Source organism: Alosa pseudoharengus, unplaced genomic scaffold (assembly GCF_046254945.1).
Source record: "Alosa pseudoharengus isolate Yale_2024_CS ecotype anadromous, Long Island Sound unplaced genomic scaffold, YU_APseudo_1.1 YU_APseudo_1.1_scf_6, whole genome shotgun sequence".
NCBI lineage: Eukaryota > Metazoa > Chordata > Actinopteri > Clupeiformes > Clupeidae > Alosa > Alosa pseudoharengus.
The window spans coordinates 33,964,915-33,985,182 of NW_027468848.1; the positions used below are offsets into that span (position 1 = coordinate 33,964,915).

Genomic DNA, 20,268 nt, shown 5'->3' on the forward strand with positions numbered 1-20,268 from the left:
AGAACGACAAATCACAATCATCATCTGCTTGCATTGTGCTGTGTATTTTAAGAAAAAATGTCCAACACTAAAAAATTGCTTCTAATGCAGTGTATTTCAAGCCATTTAGACATTGTTGCTGTAGTCCACTGGTAACTGCTGGCAATGCCTAGAGGCATCCAGATCAGTGTCACACACATAAATGATCAAGCTTAACTCACAACATTTACAATCAACAGGAGCAAGTATGAGCGGCAAATGAATGACATTACGCCAGGTAATGACTCTGACCTCTATTAGTCAATAACAGAAAGAGTGTGGATTCATTGCTTGCACATTCTGATGAAGATGGATAGCACTCTGTTTTACTTGTTCTATGTACACCTATTTAAACCTTTCAATTGCAAATGGCAAAACCTTCTCTCTCTCTCTCTCTCTCTCTGTGTGTGTGTGTGTGTTTGCACACATGTGTTCAATGCAAAGTTATTCTTTTTTTGTTTGTTAAAATGCAGTTTTGTTAATTTGTAAGTAAATGTATGAAAACAAAGCAATTTGTGTCATTTGTCTTGATATGTCCCGTTAACTTTAACTTCTATTCTAAATGCCACTTCCCAACTCAGCTATGTACCAAGGCAACTTCCTTGACAGACCAGTGTGGGATGTCTAACGCCACATACCACAGACACAGCAATTACAGCTCCTGACAACTCAACTAAACACCACCCAGCAAGTTTATGAGCAAGCATTTTAAATTATTCATCATCATAATCCCCTCCACACCAAAAGAAACTGAAAGAAGAGAGAGAGAGAAAGAGAGAGAAGGGAGAGAGAAGAGAGAGGTACTCACCCGAAGCCTGTCTGAAGCAGGTGCACTGAGGTGCTGTTACAGTCCCCGGTGTTTAGCCAACGCTGCAGAGTGCGCTAACATACTAGCACAGATCCCCCCCTCAAGAAACAATCCCTGCCCCCGGCAGAACTGGCTCCTTCCCACAGACTACTCCCACGACCCACGTCTTCCTCCTGCTCTCTGTGTTCTTCCTCTTTCTCACTCACTCTTTTTTCCTCCTTTCCCTCCCCTGTCTGTTTCTCCCTGACTGCAGCGGATGCAGTAGTTCCACACACGAGTCCCAGTGAGAAAGCTCCTCAGTGCAGCGCACAGCACAGCAGCAGCAGCAGCAGCAAGCAGCACTCAGTGGCAATAGTGTAAGCTCCCTCTTCCTCTCTCTCTCTATCCCTCTCTCTCTCTCTCTCCTCCACTCTCTCTGCCTCCCGCTATCGTAGGCTGCCAATGCAGCACCAGGGAGCCTTGCCAGTTTCTCAGCTGTATGCAGTATTGATGGAGTTGCTTAGGGGATGCTAACACAGCATGAATTCACAGAGCGCCCCACTTTCCCCTCCCCTCTCCTTTCTCTCTCTCTCTTTATCTTTCTCTCACCTCTCTCCCTGTTTCAGTCTTTGTGGTATTTTGTTCAGTCTCTGCCCCCCCCCCCCCCCCCCACACACACACACACACACACACAAACGCAACTCCTTCACTTTTTTTCTCACAGTTTAGATCTCATTTTCTCTCTCCTCCTCATCTCACATTGTTTCTACACTACTTTTATCCCCCTCTCCCTTTCTCCGAGTTTGTTTCAATCCCTGAAAAGCAGTGCTGTACCCCTTCATTTTCTCAGCTGTCTGTGTGTGTGTGTCACCCTAAAGTGTCTTGTCCCATCCTGCGGTCTGATCACCCACAAGTCTGTTGGTCAGTAAGCAGTCTGCCCACAGTAACCGGTCCTCAGTTTTGACCTAGCTTAATATTCAGATCACTGACTCTCAGAGAGGTCAGTGATCAACCAACCAACCAACCAAGGTCTGGTTTCACTTTTCATATGCATGTCATGCTCAATCAATGGTGATGAGATTGAGACTGTAATTTGGATCAATTAAATCACATTGTCATTCACTGACACAGCAGCAGGGTCATGTGAAACACTCTGCATGAATGTCTGAAAGGTGAATATTTTTTATAGTGAAACCAGATATATAGATATATATATATAGATACTTTGTACAATTTAATCTTAAGACCCAGTGGTTGTCACAGTGATCATCATCTCATCTAGTCCCCTGTACCGTCAAGGCACCTGAGATGTGCTTCTCTATCCCAATGACTCTATCAGGTTAGAGTGGGGAGCATGAGCTGACTGCAAACACCTAGCCTACTGCACTACAAGCAAAGATTACAAACAAATCCCTACAAAAATGTGTTGCCATTTTTTTCTCTGCTGCAGCTAAGTCTGTATACAGTACTCACTGGGCCCTCTGCTGGTTGTCAAAGGAAATGCATATTGTGATGCCTGGCAACAAGATTAGATAAAGTCACTGAGATCCTTGTAGCATAGAGGAGCAAGCTATAACTGATGATCTCACTTTCAGAGGAACATCTATACAGCCCCTTCATATTTTTCAGTTTAATTAAACTAATAGAAAGGTCAGTTTTGACTGAATAATTTATTGAGAGTAACAGCTTTGCTAAATTTCAGTCAACACCCTGATGTGTTGTTTTCTCTCCCGTAGGACCCCCCAGAATAGAGTCAATATCTGATATTAACACTTAGCTCTATTCTCAGGAAATGTGTTAAACATTAATGAGGCAGATAGGCTGTTCGTCATTTCAAGATCAATATTGGGATGCTGAAAGAGAATAATCTCATCACTAATACTAATAAGACTTGGGGCAGCCGTGGCCCACTGGTTAGCACTCTGGACTTGTAACCGGAGGGTTGCTGGTTCGAGCCCCGACCAGTGGGCCGCGGCTGAAGCGCCCTTGAGCGAGGCACCAAACCCCTCACTGCTCCACGAGCGCCGCCATTGTAGCAGGCAGCTCACTGGTCATTAGTGTGTGCTTCACCTCACTGTGTGTTCAGTGTTGAGTGTTTCACTAATTCATGGATTGGGTTAAATGCAGAGACCAAATTTCCCCCTCACGGGATCAAAAGAGTATATATACTTAATGGAATGGAGCAGATTCTGTGCTTCAATTTCTCGCAGGGGCACCTCATTACCCAAAAGGCAAAACCTGAAACATAGAGGCAATAAGTTACAATTTGCCCTTTTCAGTGCAGATATTTACAAATAGGCCTACACAGAAGGGGCAGATTTGTGCGTTCATTAATAAACAGGTAAAACTGAAAGGGGGAATAAGCATGCTTATTCCACTGCTTGGTTGAATTTCCCATTGTCCTACGTAATTTAGAACGACCATTAACCGTATGTTATCTGCACACCTATGAAGTAGATCCATTTTTTTGGCCGTATCACACTTGTATATTAATTCGCCGAACTCGTTGTGAAGTTTAAATGAACTGTCACGTTGCATCCGAGCTGTAAAATGCAGACGTTCAGAACATTGCAACATTGTAGCATATGACGGAGGTGGCTTTTAGCTAGATGGATGACAGCAGGCTAAGTAAAAGCATTAGACATTCTCTGGTAAAAGCGATGTTTCAAAGCTAAAGTTCATCAGAATCTTGGGATACGCCCGCTTGACAATGGGAGAGGTAGAACTAACGACTGGCCTTTGGCCGTAGCAACCATCCATTTAGAACTAGTAACGGCAGTTTGTCCTGTGAGTTGAGAAATTAGTTGATATGTGTCGGAAGAAATTAGTTCTACAAACAAGACAGTTTTAGCGATTGAAACGTTTAAATTGTAACAGGAAATGAACACAACGCAAGTGGCAACAGTGGAATAAGCGGGATAATGGACTCCACGGTGGTCTGTTCACAGAAGTTAATGCACTACGAGGCACCGCTTCGCGTCGGGGCCGTTTTACAACCTCGACCGTGCATTAACTTCTGTGAACAGACCACCGTGTCGTCCATTATCCCTTACATGTTCTAAGAACGCCGGTCATTACTGGGAAAATAAGTCCCGACAGGGCGAACCGGTCTTGTTCTTGTAGGCCTATATTATTTTTATTTGCATTTTACACAATGTCCCAACTTTTTCTGTTTTGGGGTTGTATATTTTTTTCACTGCATAAAACACTGTCCTGCGGTTTATACACAATGTGACTAATACACAGGAAATTACTGTACATTTGCACTCAGATAGAACAGGCATTGCTGCATTAAAAAAGAAAACGTATCCCAAAGTATTTTAAAATTCGGAATGACTTCATTTTAATGGGTGTGCAAGTAGAACATAACACTCAATGTGACACTCAGGACATAAATCTAGATTAGAGCCAGAGGAGGGAGAATATAATCTCATATAGGCAGATGATGGTGCAGAGAGATCATCATGCTGATCGCTCCCAAATTTGCAATTGATGCAGATTCCTACTGTAGGAGTGACTCTGAAATAACTCAACGCTCAGCAAGCTTCAAATTACACTGTTAAAAGGTCAGATGAAAATTACCTGTGTGTGTCCATTCAACAGTGGTAAAACTACAGATTTGTTTACATTCAAACATTGCATTTTTTCTTGGCACTTAAATACTGAAAGCTAGATAGACTTAGAGGTGACCTTTCCAAGTGTCCTGCAACTGACCTTGGCAACTGACCATCTTAAAGCTCTGATAGTTATCACACCCGGCTCTTCAACAGCAGAGAATAAAGCTATAGGACCTCTGTCTTTAGGTAGTGCCGTGACCTTGGCGTGTCCTTGAAGAAGGCTAAATCTTTAGCCTGGTGGGCCTCATAATCCCCCATACACACAGCCACGAACAAGAAAGAGCCACCGACCACCAGAAGGAGTCCCGCGATCCACCCGGAAAACATGGCCTCGCCAAACTCCCAGCGCGGCACCACATCGGGAATCTTCTCGTCCCAGAACTCCACCACCGTCACGTAGGCCACCAGGGAAACCGGCGCCAGGGTGGTCAGACCCGACACCCAGGAGAGGACGCCTCCTGCGATGAGTAGCCCCCTCTTCAGCCGCCGCCGTTGCCCGACGCCGTCGACCACCCCCTCTAGCCCAAAGAACGCCACCAGCACCCCGAGCAGCCCAGTCCCCACGGAGATGAACATGAGCACCCGCGACGCCAGCTTGTCGGCGGTCAGCGCCAGCGTGGACTCATAGGCCTTGCAGTGCAGGCCCACCTCCTCGGTGAAGATGCACAGGTGCCACAGCCCTTCGTACCAGTTCTCCATCTCATTCAGGTCCGAGTTCATCGTCGTCCACAGGGGCAGGAAGAACGTGACGAACGACGTCACCAGGCCCCCGAAAGACACAAAGAGGGACACCCTCTCCACGAGCTTGGTGGTTAGAAACACCATCCTTTCCTCTACACCTCTCTCGTCTTAGTCTCTCTCGCTCTCTCTCTCCACAGTGGCCTCTCTCTTCTCTCTCCGTCCCAACAGGAGTTAACATGGCCCCCCAAATGGTCCCTCCCTTCTACATGTCCGTTGCCTTAGCCCGTCCCAGCTTGGCCCTCCTCGTACCAACTTTTAATAAAGATGCACTTGATAGCCGCCACATAATCCAAGGCCCTGGAGGCATTTCAACAAGCGTTCGGTTTTTGTCTCACCGATAAATATCATCAGGGGGCAAACAATGGGCACTCTTTTGGACATGAAAGTGGATATGTCCAGCGCTGAGCTGACCTGTGTGTGCACGCTGAGTCTCCAAGGAGGGAAATACGAGTACGCTGGGCTTGAAGGAGCAAACTCCAAAAAAAAAGAAAAGGGGAGAGCAAGGCGGAGAAAAGACTGCAAAGTCCTTCAAAGCGTCTTTCAAAAGAGCTTTGCTCTTTCTTTTTGAGCAGGTGCCATTGTCCTCTTCTTTAGTGCATTTCGAAGCATACGGACGACCCAAGAGACTGGCCTGTGGGAAGCTTGGTCCCCAATGTCTCCCTCCATTCGTTTCAGAAGGGATCTGCAGAAAGCCTATTGGCTTGCCAGTAGGCTCAGGTGTCGCATCCATCTGAATGGCAGCTTGTGCTTCAACAGCACTAGGCCCCCACAAAGCCTTTGACACTTGGCCAGCTACTCTGTCTGCCTCAGTGAATGGTGGTTTGATTTCCCCCGGTAAACAGACACGCATTCAAAAGACACATAACAGCATCTTGATATTTGTCCTTAACTTGACTCCCCATCGTTCATTCTCCATTACAAGTACATCCATTATTTATAAGATTACAAATAGAGCTAACAAAAGAGAAGAAGAGGGGAGTTTTTGCACTCCCCCGACTAGATGCTCTCTACCTCAACAAATGCACACTTTAATCACAGTGAAAATATGCATCTGGGACTCCAGAGCACTCTGCCCTGGTTCCAAGGCATGTCCCAATTACAACAAAAGTGGCTAGTTAGAAATCATTTGAACAAATGATTCTCTAGACTAAAACAACTTCTGAATCTAAAGAACAGACATGAATGATGCATTGTATAGTTTGAAGCAAAATGTGCATTAAGTGAGGTGCTTCAGCACAGATTTTCATTCACTTCATCACCACGACTTATCACTCAGGTGAACTGAAAGCCACATTGTGCTGCATTATCTCTCCCATATCTAAGGTAACTAAACCTGTGGACAGATAGGTGTAATTTACGCAGGTAAAGGCCAAGGATTAACAACTGAAGCTTAAAGGTCTCCTTCAATTTAGAGGCTAAAATCAGCCCCCACAGCTCTCTTTGCAACCTCCATAGACGCACACACACACACACGCCATCCTTCAGTTACACACACACACAAGCACACACACACACGCCATCCTCCAGTTACACACACACCCAAGCACACACACACAAGCACACACACACACACACAATCCTTCAATTACACACTGTCATTGTTTAACCTTATAGAAAAATCCGTTGCTATTTTTTGGTGTGCTAGTCGAGACTAGTAGAGATGAAGATGACAATGTAGAGTGTGTAGTCAGGAAAGAAAGCAATTCCCCATTCTCAGCTGTGAAAATAGGTCACATGGTCATAATGCCCCAAAACAGACACCTTGTAATTGATCTTTGTATCTTAAGAGGTCAGTCTCTACATCAGCCACACAAGACCTCTGCATCCTGTGGCCTCAGTATTGGTGGGAAGCTGTGACATGAGTGTTTCATACCCTTTTGCCTCTGAGAGAGAAGAGTAGGCTCCCTGTGTGGTCAGGGTCCAGTTGCAGGAGTGGAGTGGCTGGAGTGTCCATCTCAGGCAGAATAAGGGCCATTGTGCTGGAGGCCAAAGTCAAGCACCTTTTCATCTCTTAGGTTTCACCAAAGGGAGGGAGGTCATGTGATGGTGGACACTGGACAGCCTAGGTGACGTAAAAGAAAGAGTGAGACTGCAAAGGAGTGATGGAACTTTTGAAAGCAGATTGATTCAAATAACCATCCCTGAATGACTTTCACTAAAAAAAAAAAAAAATTCTCTGGCCCTACCCCTCACTTGATGAAGTAAACATTGCGACAAGCTTAATAAAGAGCTTCCATAAGTGAGAAAATGCCATAAAAAACATTTTATGGACATTGCTGGCAGAATGCTTAAACAATCCATACCACACATATGGTGAAGAAGTCAGAAGCAAGTCTAGTGACGGTGACAGTAATGGTTTATTAAGGCATTGAGCACGCATATATCATATACACAGTTCTGTAACATGAACAATAATGGAGCCGATTTTACTACAAAACAAATAAACGGTAGCAAAGCTGTACATTGGTTTATAAGCCGTCAACACACAAGTGATTATATTTACATTTACTGTGTATTCACAGGTTAAATTTACATGTTAAAAAGAATCCAACTTCAGGATACTTTTGCCTTTAGATATCTGACATTACAGAGCAAGACAAAGTGTAAAATTGTACTGTAGCATGACACCAAAACATAAAAGTTTATATCAATGAGAGACTTGTATATGGATTTAAATAAATACACTGTATGGCATAGCTACTAGGTAATATTCAGCTTTTCTGAAAATAAAGCATATGAACCATGACTTTTCCATAACAAATACAGTACATCATTTTTGCTTTTGGAAAGTAAAACAGCCTCTTAACGGTGGAGTGACGCTAAAGGCACTAAGTGCTCTCTGAGCACATCACTGAGTATTGTATGCATCCAAATGCCTTTTCTTTCCCAGTCTTTCTTCACCATACTTTCCCTTATTGACAAATAAAAACACTGAAATACAACGCATACTGTAGTAAGCATGGACGTATTGAGAAGCACTCTTTACGTGATGTCCTTAGTACTACACCACAGGTCCTGAAGCTTTCTTTACAACAACCACCTGCATAATTCACCTTAAACTGCGATTTCACAGAATCCCGTTCTAGCCTTTAATTACAGTTATGGTAGATAACACTTGAAAAGCCTGAAAGTGAACAAATATAAGGAAATGTCGGAAATGTCTCTTTACAGAGTTTTACCACCGGGGGGCGTCAGCTCTGCCTGGTCTACCTGTCCTCAGTGCTGCCCAGTGAGTGGGACGGTGGCTGCTCCGCTCTCCCACAGCCTCCACAGCCTCCACGCGCTTTTGGTTCTCACCAGGCTCACATATCTCTGTCAAGAGCACCAGCCGACAGGCAGCCTGTTATGACACGAGCCAGCAGGTGGCGCTTGAGGAGCAGAAACGAAAACACACATGCCAAAGAGGAGGAGGCAACAAAGGGCTCTTAAGAACATTGTAGCGTTAAAAAAAAAAAAAAGTTGGCTAATGGGATGGAGTAGCGGGGAAGGAGCGGGGTCCGTGTCTAAATGTCGGAGCTCATCTCGGCACACTGTTTGTCCGATATGTGGGAGGCCAGCGAGTCGATGATGTCCAGCAGCAGGACCTGACTCAGAGAGCGCAGGTTGGGCAGCTTAGACACCTGCCAGAGAAAGGGAGAGGAGGCAAAGGAACAAACACAACAGAATGGAGGTCAGAAACGAGGCACAAAACAAGCCCAAGACAAAAATCATGCAGGGAGAAGAACTCATACTTTAAATAAATCAAAAAAAAGAGGAATTGCCTTCCAAAGCTTTCTACTCAAAAGTAATGATAGTGCAAAGATCAATGAGTGCACATGACCAATCTCTGCTCACTGGAGAAGTCGTGGGCTAAACTAAATCCCTAATGGGCAAATTAGGTCTCCAGTGGTTATTCAAACAGCACAGGCCGGATGGGATGTTCCTTTGGCACACGGCCAAGAAACCGCACGCCTTGGGGTTAAGCCTCTCCTCTCCTCTGGTCTTCAGTGAGCATGCTCTGTGCTGTGGGTCAGTGATATGCAGCTCAGCCTTCCGGTGTGAGCCAGCAGACGCCCAGCGCTCCGGACAACAGCGTACCCACCTTGATGAACTGATGGACAATGATGTGCAGGCAGTGCTTCTTCATGTCCAACGCCTGAGTCTTATCGGCAGCCTCCAGGATCTGGACCCCCCCCAGACACAAGCACAAGGACAAGATGTGAACATGTGATCTGTACGAATTAGGCAAATGCTCTTCTCTACAAGGACTACTGAGAAGTACATATCATTCATTTAAGAGTCTTTCACACTAAAAAAATGTCACACTAAAAATATAAATGTTTATATTTATGTTTATGGTATTTGGCAGATACTTGTCCAAAGCGACTCATTGTATATAAACACTACTTAATTAGTTTAAAATAATAGTTAACGTCGAAAAGCCTACATTAAGCGTAATAATAACAGTAATAATAACAATATCAATAATAATATCATAAACAAAATGTGATTAATAACATTAACAAGCTTAATTAAGAAGATTCTCAACAGGAATGAGGGAGGAAGCGATGGGGTGTGTTCAAGAGGCGGACTGGTGCCAGTTGAGTGGAACAGAACTCTGACCTGTAGCACGTTCTCCACCGTGACGTTCATTTCCAGGTTCTGCTTGCAGTAGGCCTGCAGTCTGTTGTTGGAGAACCCATAGTAATATGGCGCCGCAAACAGGTAGCTGTACTCAAGTTAAGGGTGCACTCTTCCAGTACAGTGACATTGTATAGTTAGAATGCATGTGATGTGCATTGACACTACTTATACACACATACAAACAAAATAATAAAAAAAACACCAAAACATATGAACAATGACATAAGCAAGTTGTTTTCTAGACAGCAGAAAACTACAACTACCCTGCTGGTATCTAAACTGCACAGTGAACTGCATGATGGGATACAGCGAGTCTTCGGGTGGCATGTTGACGTCTCCGTAGTAGATGTAACGCAGCATGGACTCAAAGGCCTGCTTGCTGGGAACCATCTCCCCGATAGAGATGTTCACCTGGCCATCCTCAGGCATGAAGGAGCGGAACATGGCCTCAAAGTAGCTGTCGAAAAATCCATTCAATCCATCACTCAATACAGCAAAGAACAAATGCAATCTTCTTAGACCCAAAACAAATATGGGGGTGAGATCCATTTCATACATTCATTGCTTTTTTCTATTTTTGTGAGTGAACACAGAATTAAAATTGAAACTACTTTTTATAGCTAAAACACAACTTAGGTGTTTGACACATAGCTGGGTGCTACCTGGAGCGAGCCGCAAGAATGGCTTTGTGCGCTGGACGCGGATGCCCGTCCAAGAGCAGGATGATGTCACAGAAGTCTCGTCCAGCTCCTTCCAGATAGGCTTTCATGTCCTGCACGAGGGATGTGCCTGAGCCAGACAAAACAGCACAGCATTCAGTGGTCATCACTAGATTATACACAAACATTATAGGTGGGTTTCTCATACACAGATTAAAGGAGTAATTCGGCGATTTTTCACATAGTTCTCAGTTTCTTAAGGTCATCGAGTAGTGCCGGTACGGAAAAAAAACGTAAACAATCGGTTTTACCAAGCTCGAGTGAGTTGCTGCAGACAACAGTTAGTTAGGGCTTTCAGGCAGCTATGGTGCTAGCCTCCATGTTCATGCCCCCAGAGTATAGTGCTGTAGCTGCATGGCTGCTTTAGTTGGCTGCAGCAACTCGAGCTAGGTAAAATCGATTGTTTTCAGGGTTTTCTCGTACCGACACTCGGTGAGCTCGAGAAACGAAGATCCGTGTGAAAAATTGCCCGATTGCTCCATTAAGCCTAGTCCCTTGAGTTAAAGAGAACTTCAATAGAGATCTCTACTGAAAGACAAATAAAACATTTCTAGTTGAGGACAAAGCTTAATCTATGTACAGCAGGGATTTTCAACTGATTGTGACCCATGAACCACCATTCAAACTAAACAGGAACCTGAGGACCATGGTTGTAAGGTTTGAGGCAAAACATAGTGATTCCAACATTCAAAGTATATAATTGAAAACACTTGCAATACCTTTATGGACCACCAGTGGGCCTTCATTACCTATATCCACAGGCTGATCTGAGTAGATTCTGGGAGGTGGCTGCTGTTTCCTGCGCACAATTTCCACTATGAGCGGAGTGGACAAATGTTCAAACTCTTTGGTCATAATGACCTGGTTAAAGTGTGACTCCTTCACCACAAAATTAAGGCAGTGCTCCTGGATAAAGGAATAAAAAGGAAGCGATGGAGAAAATGGGGGGGGGGGGGGTAAGAGGATAAAATCCATAAGAAAAAGTGGAGATGGAGCACAGAAAGAGAAAAAGAGAGAAAGAGAGAGAGGGTAAAAAAAACAAGAAAATGACAAATTAGCAGCCATGTTCCAGTCAGAAGTTCTATTTTAAATATGTGCTGGGTTGTTCCCCTGCTGTTCTGGCCCTACCTTGAGCTGGTCCAGCTGCAGCTTGTTAGCGTTCTCGCACACGCTCAGGACGTTCTGCAGATCCACCGAGGCCTCGATGTACTGCACACACAGCTGCTCCAGCCGGGACAGCTTAAAGCTCAGGGCCAGTTTGTACACGTCCATGATCAATAGCACGTCCTGCACATGACCTTTGAGCAGACGAGGGAGGCAAACACAACAAGACATTTACATTATGTATTTAACAGACGCTTTTATCCAAATTAGATTACAAGGGCCACTGTCCCCAGAGCAACTCGTGGTTAACTTGTTGTCCCCCCTCAGTTCTGTGATTGGTTCCTTCGTTGAGGTGAAAATCGGGTCCATGGAATCCAGGCTGCCTAGCAGCGCGAACGTGTGCGTAAGGCAGCATGGGGAAACCCAGGCTAGTGGTAGTCATGAATTGATCCCACAACTTTTCAGGCTACTGCATGCTAGCCCAGCTCCTTAGCCACTACGCTACCAACGCCCCAGACTGAAGGTCACATTTGTACTAGAATCCAAGGCAATTCATCTTCTAGATCTCCAAATTACTGCACTAGCACTATACTGTGCAGTATACTGCGGCTGTCCAAATACACAAAGCTGACCAATGGGCATTTAGAAATATTATATGACAGAACATGAGCCCTGTGGTGAGCCTGACCTCTGCGTGGATACTGGATCTTGTCCGTGTACAGGAACTGCATGAGCACCTCAAACGGCTGGGCCTCGGCCTCGCGGATGCAGACCTCCAGCAGCGGCGGAGACCCAGATGCGCGGGTGGTGCAGCTGGTAATGGTGCTGCTGCTGCTGGAGGTGCTGCTGGCTGGACTGGCCTTCTGGACACCACCACCACCACCTGCTGCTGCTGCTGCTGCTGCTGCCGCCTCTTCTCCTTCCTCAGCAACCTCCTGCTTGCATTTCTACACAACAACAGGACACAGCAATATGGCCATGTGTACTATTGAACATAGTGGTGAAAGGTATATTAAAAGAAAAAAAGACTTGATTCGCCAAAGCACTATTCAGTTGCTCAGTTGCAATTCACTTGCTGGTGTACAGTATGTATGTGTACTTATTATACGGCTCTTCACAATGCAAGTAGAACTCCATTGATTTGAATGGGATTTCCCAAAGTTCTACCGGTCATTATTTTTGTCTAAGGACCTCCAAATAATGACCGCTGTCAATGGCAACGGATTTTCATTCAAAAGTGAAGGCAGACGGTTGATCAACTGTATTCTAAAGAACTGTCGGGACTTATTTTCCCAATAATGACCGGCGTTCTGTACATTATCCCTTACATAGCATAGGGTGACAGTGAATCTAAACTTGACACTGAGAACCTAGAATATGAGAGTTCAGTTTTTCAGTCCTGTCCCTCCTTGTCAAAGGGTTTTGAGCTTTATTTTGTCACACACGCACAGGCACGCACGCACAAACACACACACACACCTGTTTCTGACGATCCCTTGCTTGAAGGATTTTCTTCTTCAGCCACTGGCACCGTGCTGTCACTATGGCGATGTGACCCCAAACTTTCTCCTCTCTCTGCAGTCAGGAGAACAAGATCAAAAGGCAGTCATTAGTAAGGCTTTGAGCAGGCTCTTTCAACATCACCTGAGCAGTACTGTAAGCCTGGAACTCACCTCTCCCAAGATGAACTCCACATCACAAAACTGACGATTCTCCCACAGTTTGCCGTAGTCTTCATGGAGGGTGCATTTGGGGTAGCACGAGAACTGCAAAGGAGGGTCAATGAATGGCACCAAAGGAGACTGACACCACCACAGTCTGGACAAGCAGTGATTCATGATTTCCAACATATTGCTACATAATAGAACTTTTCATTTCAAGATTCTTTCAATTCTAAGGAGCCAACCTGGAATCTGTACATCTCTCCGCTGCGCACATTGTTGTCTACTGTCCCTCCAAAAATGTACATGGCATCGTGGATAACAGCTGCTGCATGGAAGAGCCTGCCACTCGGCATCTGTGAGACCAAAGGAAGAGTGGCATTTTTACAGATGGTTGTTTGCTTCTGAGAGACCACGGAATGAGAGAACGAGATTTAAAGGCTCCTCTGCAAATGCTCTTCAGTGCAACGAGCCCCTTTCTGTCTACAACAGGGTTTCTAAAATAGCTCTGGAAAGCACCCACTCAGAGCCAATTTTCTCAGAGTGTGGCGTCACCTCCTCAGTGCTTTCTCAGCACCCTTCAAAAGTGCACTTGAGAGTATCCACGTTACCGCACCTCGCTATCAGTGCTGGGCTGGATGACCTCCCATGTCTGCGAGTCCACGTCGTAGCAGTGCAGCTCGTTGGGCAGGGTGTTGTCCGCCGCCCCTCCAAACACGTACAAGTGGCGGTCGAAAGCCACCATGGTGTGGCCGTAGCGCCTCTGCGGGGGAGGAGGGGAGCCCCGGAGCAAGTGCTCAGTAGGAATGCGAGTCCATCTGCACAAGTGGGACATGAATGATTGATTGATTGATTGATTGATTGATTGATTGAATGATTGAATGAATGAATGAATGAATGAATGAATGAAAATCCATAAGAATGAATGAATGAATGAATGAATGAAAATGTGTATGTATGTGTATACCAGTGGGACATAGAAAGTAGGAGGCGCAGTGAATACAAAGTCATGCCATATCCTTGTCTCACTTACATGTGACCATTGAACTCAAACTGGAAGAGGTTGTTGGTGATCTTGGCTCCACTCTGTCCTGAGAAGACAAACATCTTGTCTTGGCACACAGCCACGGGGAAGTTACAGCAGGAGGGGGGGATCTCTCCACTCTGTTCAATCTGTCAACACAGCAGCAGAACTGCATCAGCTGCAGGAGAACGCAAGTAACATCTAAAACCTGACTGACCTGAATGTTTATCCAGAGGGGTAAACTCAGAGTAAAGTGGCACAATAATGCACATAACTTATTAGCATTAGCAGACGCTACAAACCAAAGGAACCAAAGGAACACTCACCTCTACCCAGCAAGCCTGATCTCGGTCTTGCAGACCAATAGTCCACATATCATTCAATCTGCATTAAGAAAAGAAAAGGCAAAAAGGTGTTATTTCCCATGTATTACAGCTGCTTAATTTTCAAGATGTATGGAAGCACCATGTACATGCAAATACAGTATGTACAATAAGTGAGCGCTCTCACTCACCTGGCGTTGCCATCATATCCAGCAAAAATCCAGAGTTTGTCATTATACACTGTAGCACCATGCGCTGACCTCGCGACCAATCTGATTTAAAAAAAAAGTAAGATGAAGTCAAATCAAAACAATTATTTGATGCTGCTAAGCCCCTCGCTCCAAGACTGCAAATACAATTTATACAGTCACAATAAATGCTTTGCACTGCCAACAATTATTTTTGTTTATTATTATTTACCATTCTACAATTGCTTCAATACTTACAAGAATACAAATATGACAAATAAGCAAGATTTTATTACCTGCCTTCCACCTTCCATTCTGTCCACTGCCCAGTGGCAAATTTGTATTCAAAGAGGTCGTTTTTGTTTTTCAGGTTGGAGTTGGAATAAATGTCGCCAGTGTAGCCACCTTAGAGGTCACACAACACAGTTCCATATTTGAAGTCATGTGTCAGCAACACTGTCAATCACCAAGTCTCACTTCTTTTTCACTTCAGGTGACAAACTAGGCCTATGTCTACTACTGGAGTTATTTACATACTGTAGAATCACTCGTGCTAAGGTTTTAGAGAGGCACACACAAGTGGCTTGACCTATCTTTTATATAATTCATTGAATAGAAGTGATGCTACCACCAAAATTAATCACAAGGTACAGAATGAGGTCAACCATTCCTTACCAAAAACAAACATACTGCTTCCATAAACCACAGCAGAATGGTGATATCTTGGTGCAGGTGGGGTGCCAGTGGTAAAAGCCCTGTTACGAGATAGACAGGGGTCTTTAACAACACATCACAAAGCTGAAGGCATCCACATTCTGAGTGTATTAAGATGCACTGTTTGTCCATAACCTGTAGAGAGACCACACCTGCAACATGCCTTACCTGCACCATGAGCAGTCTTTCACGTCGAAACGTAACAGGTCATTCAGCATGTTCTTTCTGCAATTGTCCATACATAATAAAGTGAACATAAAGTAACTTGTACATTGTATAGTATAGAAAACAGAAAAAGCGTAAGACATACCCATTATCTCCTCCAAATACGTAGATAGCGTCCCTGTATGCCACCACTGTATGCTTACTGCGTCTGTAAGCGACAATAACATTGCAATGTTGTGTCTTGAGTATGTCAACAATAAGTAGGCCTAAGAGCATCAATGGCACTTATTGTTGGAAAATCTCCTGAAATTTTGGTCTGTAGTTCATGTTTTAACCATTATATATTGTAGTACAAACAACATCAAAAGGTTTGGAAATACTAGTGCAAGCAATTCAGTTACCTTGCCCCGACAAATTCGTCGCAGGGTGGAAGTCGTCTCCAACGATGGACAGTTTCAAAAGGACCAAAGTTGAGTGTCAGGTATTCGACACTGTCCGAGCAACTGTGATCGAAGTCAACACTCGGAGCAACTTTGGATTTACAAGACATGGTTCCTGGAAACCATGACATTCAATTTGATCGCTATACGACGGTCTCCGATGAGACACCGGTTTAAAAAGTTAACGTTAACGTTATAACGTTAGTTCCACAAAACGTCAAAGTAGCGTTGATCTACGATTGCTAACCTGACGGCACCTTTGGAGGATCGAAAGGGATTAACGGTACACAGCAGGAACCTTGGGTCCCAATGAAAAATGCAATGTTCAATGAATGTATAAATAATAAAATAATCCAAATCGCTTGAAGTTCCTCTTAAAATAACGTTATTTCCAAGAGAAGACAGCTAACGCTAGCCAGCTAGCCAGCCAGCCTAAATGGACAGAGAGCATTGGCCAGCTAGCTTGACATATTTTCTCAAAGCATTATGTCCAGTCATAGACGTAAACTCTGCAACCAAAAAAACACTGTGTACTCTCGGAAGTCGTTACATGAGAGGATGAATCAACATTCAAGCTTGAGTATTAAAATGCTGCTCAAATAAATCCAGCTGTTTTGCCAAGCTCTGCTAAAGTCCCATCCGCCAGTAATCACGCCCCAAGGGGTTGCTGATGGTTATTGTAGTTCGTTTACCGTCTAAACCAATTCATGCGAATCCATGAAAGACTACATGATGGACGTCACCTTTGGCTTTTCCATGACAGGAAGAGTTTGGTAGAACAGCATACAGGAAGTAAATATTGTTGATCCATAAGGCGTGCAGCAGTAAGCTCGCAAATTACTCAGCGAAATCGACGAAATGGATCGTTTTACGTGGTCTAATGGTTTATTGGAAATAAATGAAACGTTGGTGATTCAGCAAAGAGGTATCAGACTGTATGATGGAGATGAAAAGGCAAAAATGGACCTGGGGATAGTCTTGCTAACTACCCATCGGCTGATATGGAGGGATCAGAAGAATCACGAGTGCTGCATTTCCATACCTCTCTCTCAGGTTATATTTTTCGAAGAACAAGCAGCTGGGATTGGAAAGAGCGCAAAGATAGTTATTCATTTGCACCCAAACCCTTCGAACAAGGAGCCTGGTCCATACCAGCACAGCAAGTTCTCCCACATCAAGTTGTCCTTCAAGGAACACGGGCAGATTGAGTTCTACCGGAGACTGACAGAGGAGATGACACAAAAGAGATGGGAGAACACACCAGCCTCTGAACCCATGCCTACAGCAACAGGATCTAAGACAGGAAGAACCCGTGCAGTTGGAATAGTAGGCATTGAGAGAAAATTGGAGGAGAAACGCAAAGAGACAGACAAGAGCATATCGGAGGCATTTGAGGACCTCAGTAAGCTCATGGTGAAAGCCAAAGAGATGGTAGAACTGTCAAGATCCATCGCCAATAAAATCAAAGACAAGCAAGGGGACATAACAGAAGATGAAACCATCCGTTTCAAGTCATACTTGCTCAGCATGGGCATAGCCAACCCTGTAACTAGAGAGACCCACGGTTCAGGGACACATTATCATATGCAGCTGGCGAAACAGCTGGGTGACATGCTGCAGGCCCCTCTGGAAGAGCGTGGCGGCATGATGGCTCTGACGGAGGTGTACTGCCTTGTGAACAGGGCCAGAGGGATGGAGCTTCTGTCTCCTGAGGACTTAGTAAACGCTTGTAAGATGTTTGAGTCACTGAAACTGCCTTTGAGGCTGCGAGTCTTTGACAGTGGCGTCATGGTGGTGCAGCTTCAGTCCCATAGTGAAGAGGAGATGATCGCTTCAGCTCTGGATAATGTGTCGGACAAGGGTTCTCTGACAGCTGAAGAGTTTGCCAAACTTTTAGGGCTGTCTGTACTTCTATCTAAGGAGAGACTACTGCTGGCTGAAAAGATGGGACATTTGTGCCGGGATGACTCAGTAGAGGGATTACGATTTTATCCAAATTTATTTTAATGCACAATCTCCCATATTAAAGAAACACCTATGCTTTTGCAGTCTAATTCAGTTTGTGGCAACTGTCACTTAGCTGTAGGATGGACTGTTTTGTTTCTGATAAAGAATAATTGCTGTGTAGAATACTGGTGGTGAGTTTCTAAAGTACATTATTTTGAATACCTATTTCTTAAACTTGCTTGTTGGACATTTTCCTCTCAGAGCTGTATAGTTTTGCTCATATTTTGTGGCATAATCTCCATATGTAAAAATCAAACCAATTCTTAGTTGTGTGCCTGAGGATTGGCATTTTGGTGGATCAGTAATAATCTCCTTGTCAGTCTTGGAATAAAATATCACTATTTGTCAAATAACACTGGAATGATTTTAGTTTTCTAGCAAGTCATTGACCCCCATGCTGAAACAGCTTTCATATTCTTAATTTTTTTTTTCATCTTTGGCCATTAGACACTTAGGGCTGGTTTCCTGTATAAAGATAGTCCATGGAAAATCTCCACTGAAAAAAAGCTTTTAGATTAGGACTAGGTTTGATCTATATACATGAAGCGGAACACTAATGGGCTTACTATTTAATAGCAACCTTTTTTAGAATGGGCCCAGAGACATACCAAACACTGAAAAGTACTAGTGTCATCTAGTAGTCAAATAGTTCAGATAAATCCCTCACCTGCCGACCAGGTCATGCAAGTTTTAGGCATTGATGGCAACATGCAATTTCAAACGCTTTCATCTCAAAACTGCTATCGGTTTCATGTCTTGATCATGTGATGATGGAGTATAGTGCTCTGCAACTTGGGCCCAATTTTTGTTATGTAACCCTGATGCAGATATCCTGTAGTCTTCCTTGGATTTAGCATGTGCAACCGGTAACACTTTCTATGAAGGTTGTATTTATAACGCCCTATGAATGCATTCATAATGTTTTATAAGGTGTCTATAAAGCATTGTAATGCTCATTATTACCATCTATATGTATTCACAAGTCGTCATAACCAACTTCATGATGCATTATGACAGCTAATTATGAATGATTATAATTTTAATCTGAATAATGCATTATAAATATGTCAAGATCTGCCTACTCACTTGTCAGTTTTATGATGCATCATAACTACTTTGCTTTGCTAAATGCGTATAGTGATGCATAAAGAGTTTTGACTACTACTGTAGTCCTATATATATCTATAGCTATAAGTAATAAAGTTATAATAATTTATACATCTCTCCGTACAGCACACAATTATAAACAGCTATGCAATATCATAAGTGTTATTTGTCAGCTCTAAGTAAAGTGACAAGAATATGACCCTATTATTAACAAATATAAGTTCACTGAGTAATTAAAGGGTGCAATGAACTACGTACCGAGTCTAGCATCTTTACCCCATATGCACAATATTATAAATTACTATGTTAATGGCATAGGTTTTATTTGTCAGCTTTAGGTAAAGTAGAGCAAATGAGGTGTTGTTATAAATAGATATAAGGTTATTATAAACAAATATGAGACACAATGAAATGAGAGCCTGGACAGTAAAGACAAAAGGAATGCATTTAGTTCACTTTATTTTCATTAAAACCAACACACATAATCAGACTGATTATAAACGCTCTGAGCACATTACACAAACACAATGAGACAGGCCAAAAAAGTGGCACGCCATGGTCTTATATTTTGTGGTGGTGGTTATTATTGGAATAAAACTCACAATGCCACTGAAATCTATCTTGGGTCATTTTGAAAGATTGTTCGAATCAAAATAGACCTTTGGTTTAAATGAAAATAAAGTGAACTAAATGCATTCCTTTTGTCTTTGCTGTCCAGGCTCTCATTTCATTGTAAGATAATAGGGTCATATTCTTGTCACTTTACTTAGAGCTGACAAATAACACTTATGATATTGCATAGCTGTTTATAATTGTGTGCTGTACGGAAATGTATAAATTATTATAACTTTATTATATATACTTATAGCTATAGGACTACAGTAGAAGTCAAAACTCTTTATGCATCACTATACGCATTTAGCAAAGCAAAGTAGTTATGATGCATCATAAAACTGACAAGTGAGTAGGCAGATCTTGACATATTTATAATGCATTATTCAGATTAAAATTATAATCATTCATAATTAGC

General features: G+C 43.5%; 3 protein-coding genes across 4 annotated transcripts; 1 reads left to right on the plus strand and 2 right to left on the minus strand.

The window, feature by feature from the left end:
- Positions 1–4,587: 4,587 nt before the first annotated feature.
- On the minus strand, positions 4,588–5,247 carry cldn26 (claudin 26). Its single transcript, XM_076271192.1, has one exon. The coding sequence runs from the start codon at positions 5,245–5,247 to the stop codon at positions 4,588–4,590; it is 660 nt and encodes a 219-aa protein (XP_076127307.1).
- A 2,254-nt stretch (positions 5,248–7,501) lies between these two features.
- lztr1 (leucine zipper like post translational regulator 1) lies at positions 7,502–16,788 on the minus strand. Of its 2 annotated transcripts, none has more exons than XM_076271396.1 (20): positions 16,086–16,788; positions 15,830–15,892; positions 15,688–15,744; positions 15,481–15,560; positions 15,102–15,210; positions 14,809–14,889; positions 14,621–14,678; positions 14,304–14,443; positions 13,887–14,088; positions 13,516–13,626; positions 13,283–13,375; positions 13,089–13,184; positions 12,298–12,556; positions 11,634–11,803; positions 11,255–11,411; positions 10,449–10,575; positions 10,094–10,243; positions 9,766–9,871; positions 9,245–9,325; positions 7,502–8,783 (listed from the first exon to the last, which is right to left on the minus strand). In XM_076271396.1, exons 1-20 carry the CDS (start codon positions 16,253–16,255, stop codon positions 8,667–8,669), a joined length of 2,427 nt encoding a protein of 808 aa, XP_076127511.1. In that variant the 5' UTR covers positions 16,256–16,788; the 3' UTR covers positions 7,502–8,666. The 2 variants fall into 2 exon arrangements, with proteins under 2 accessions (XP_076127511.1, XP_076127510.1); XM_076271395.1 differs by having other exon boundaries at positions 11,225–11,411.
- Positions 16,789–16,886: 98 nt separating this feature from the next.
- Positions 16,887–19,933, plus strand: vps36 (vacuolar protein sorting 36 homolog). The gene has a single exon (XM_076271397.1). It carries the CDS (start codon positions 16,983–16,985, stop codon positions 18,129–18,131), a length of 1,149 nt encoding a protein of 382 aa, XP_076127512.1. The 5' UTR covers positions 16,887–16,982; the 3' UTR covers positions 18,132–19,933.
- The last annotated feature ends 335 nt before the right edge of the window (positions 19,934–20,268 follow it).

Bases quoted from the DNA above. Each gene is read 5' to 3' on its own strand.
- vps36 (XM_076271397.1), top strand. From the start codon at position 16,983: ATGGATCGTTTTACGTGGTCTAATGGTTTATTGGAAATAAATGAAACG.
- cldn26 (XM_076271192.1), bottom strand. From the start codon at position 5,247: ATGGTGTTTCTAACCACCAAGCTCGTGGAGAGGGTGTCCCTCTTTGTG.
- lztr1 (XM_076271395.1), bottom strand. From the start codon at position 16,255: ATGTCATGGTTTCCAGGAACCATGTCTTGTAAATCCAAAGTTGCTCCG. The intron at 15,561-15,687 runs GTAAGGCATGTT...ATCTCGTAACAG, and splicing joins AAAGACTGCTCATGGTGCAG to GGCTTTTACCACTGGCACCC. The intron at 11,412-11,633 runs GTAGGGCCAGAA...TCCTTTATCCAG, and splicing joins TGCAGCTGGACCAGCTCAAG to GAGCACTGCCTTAATTTTGT.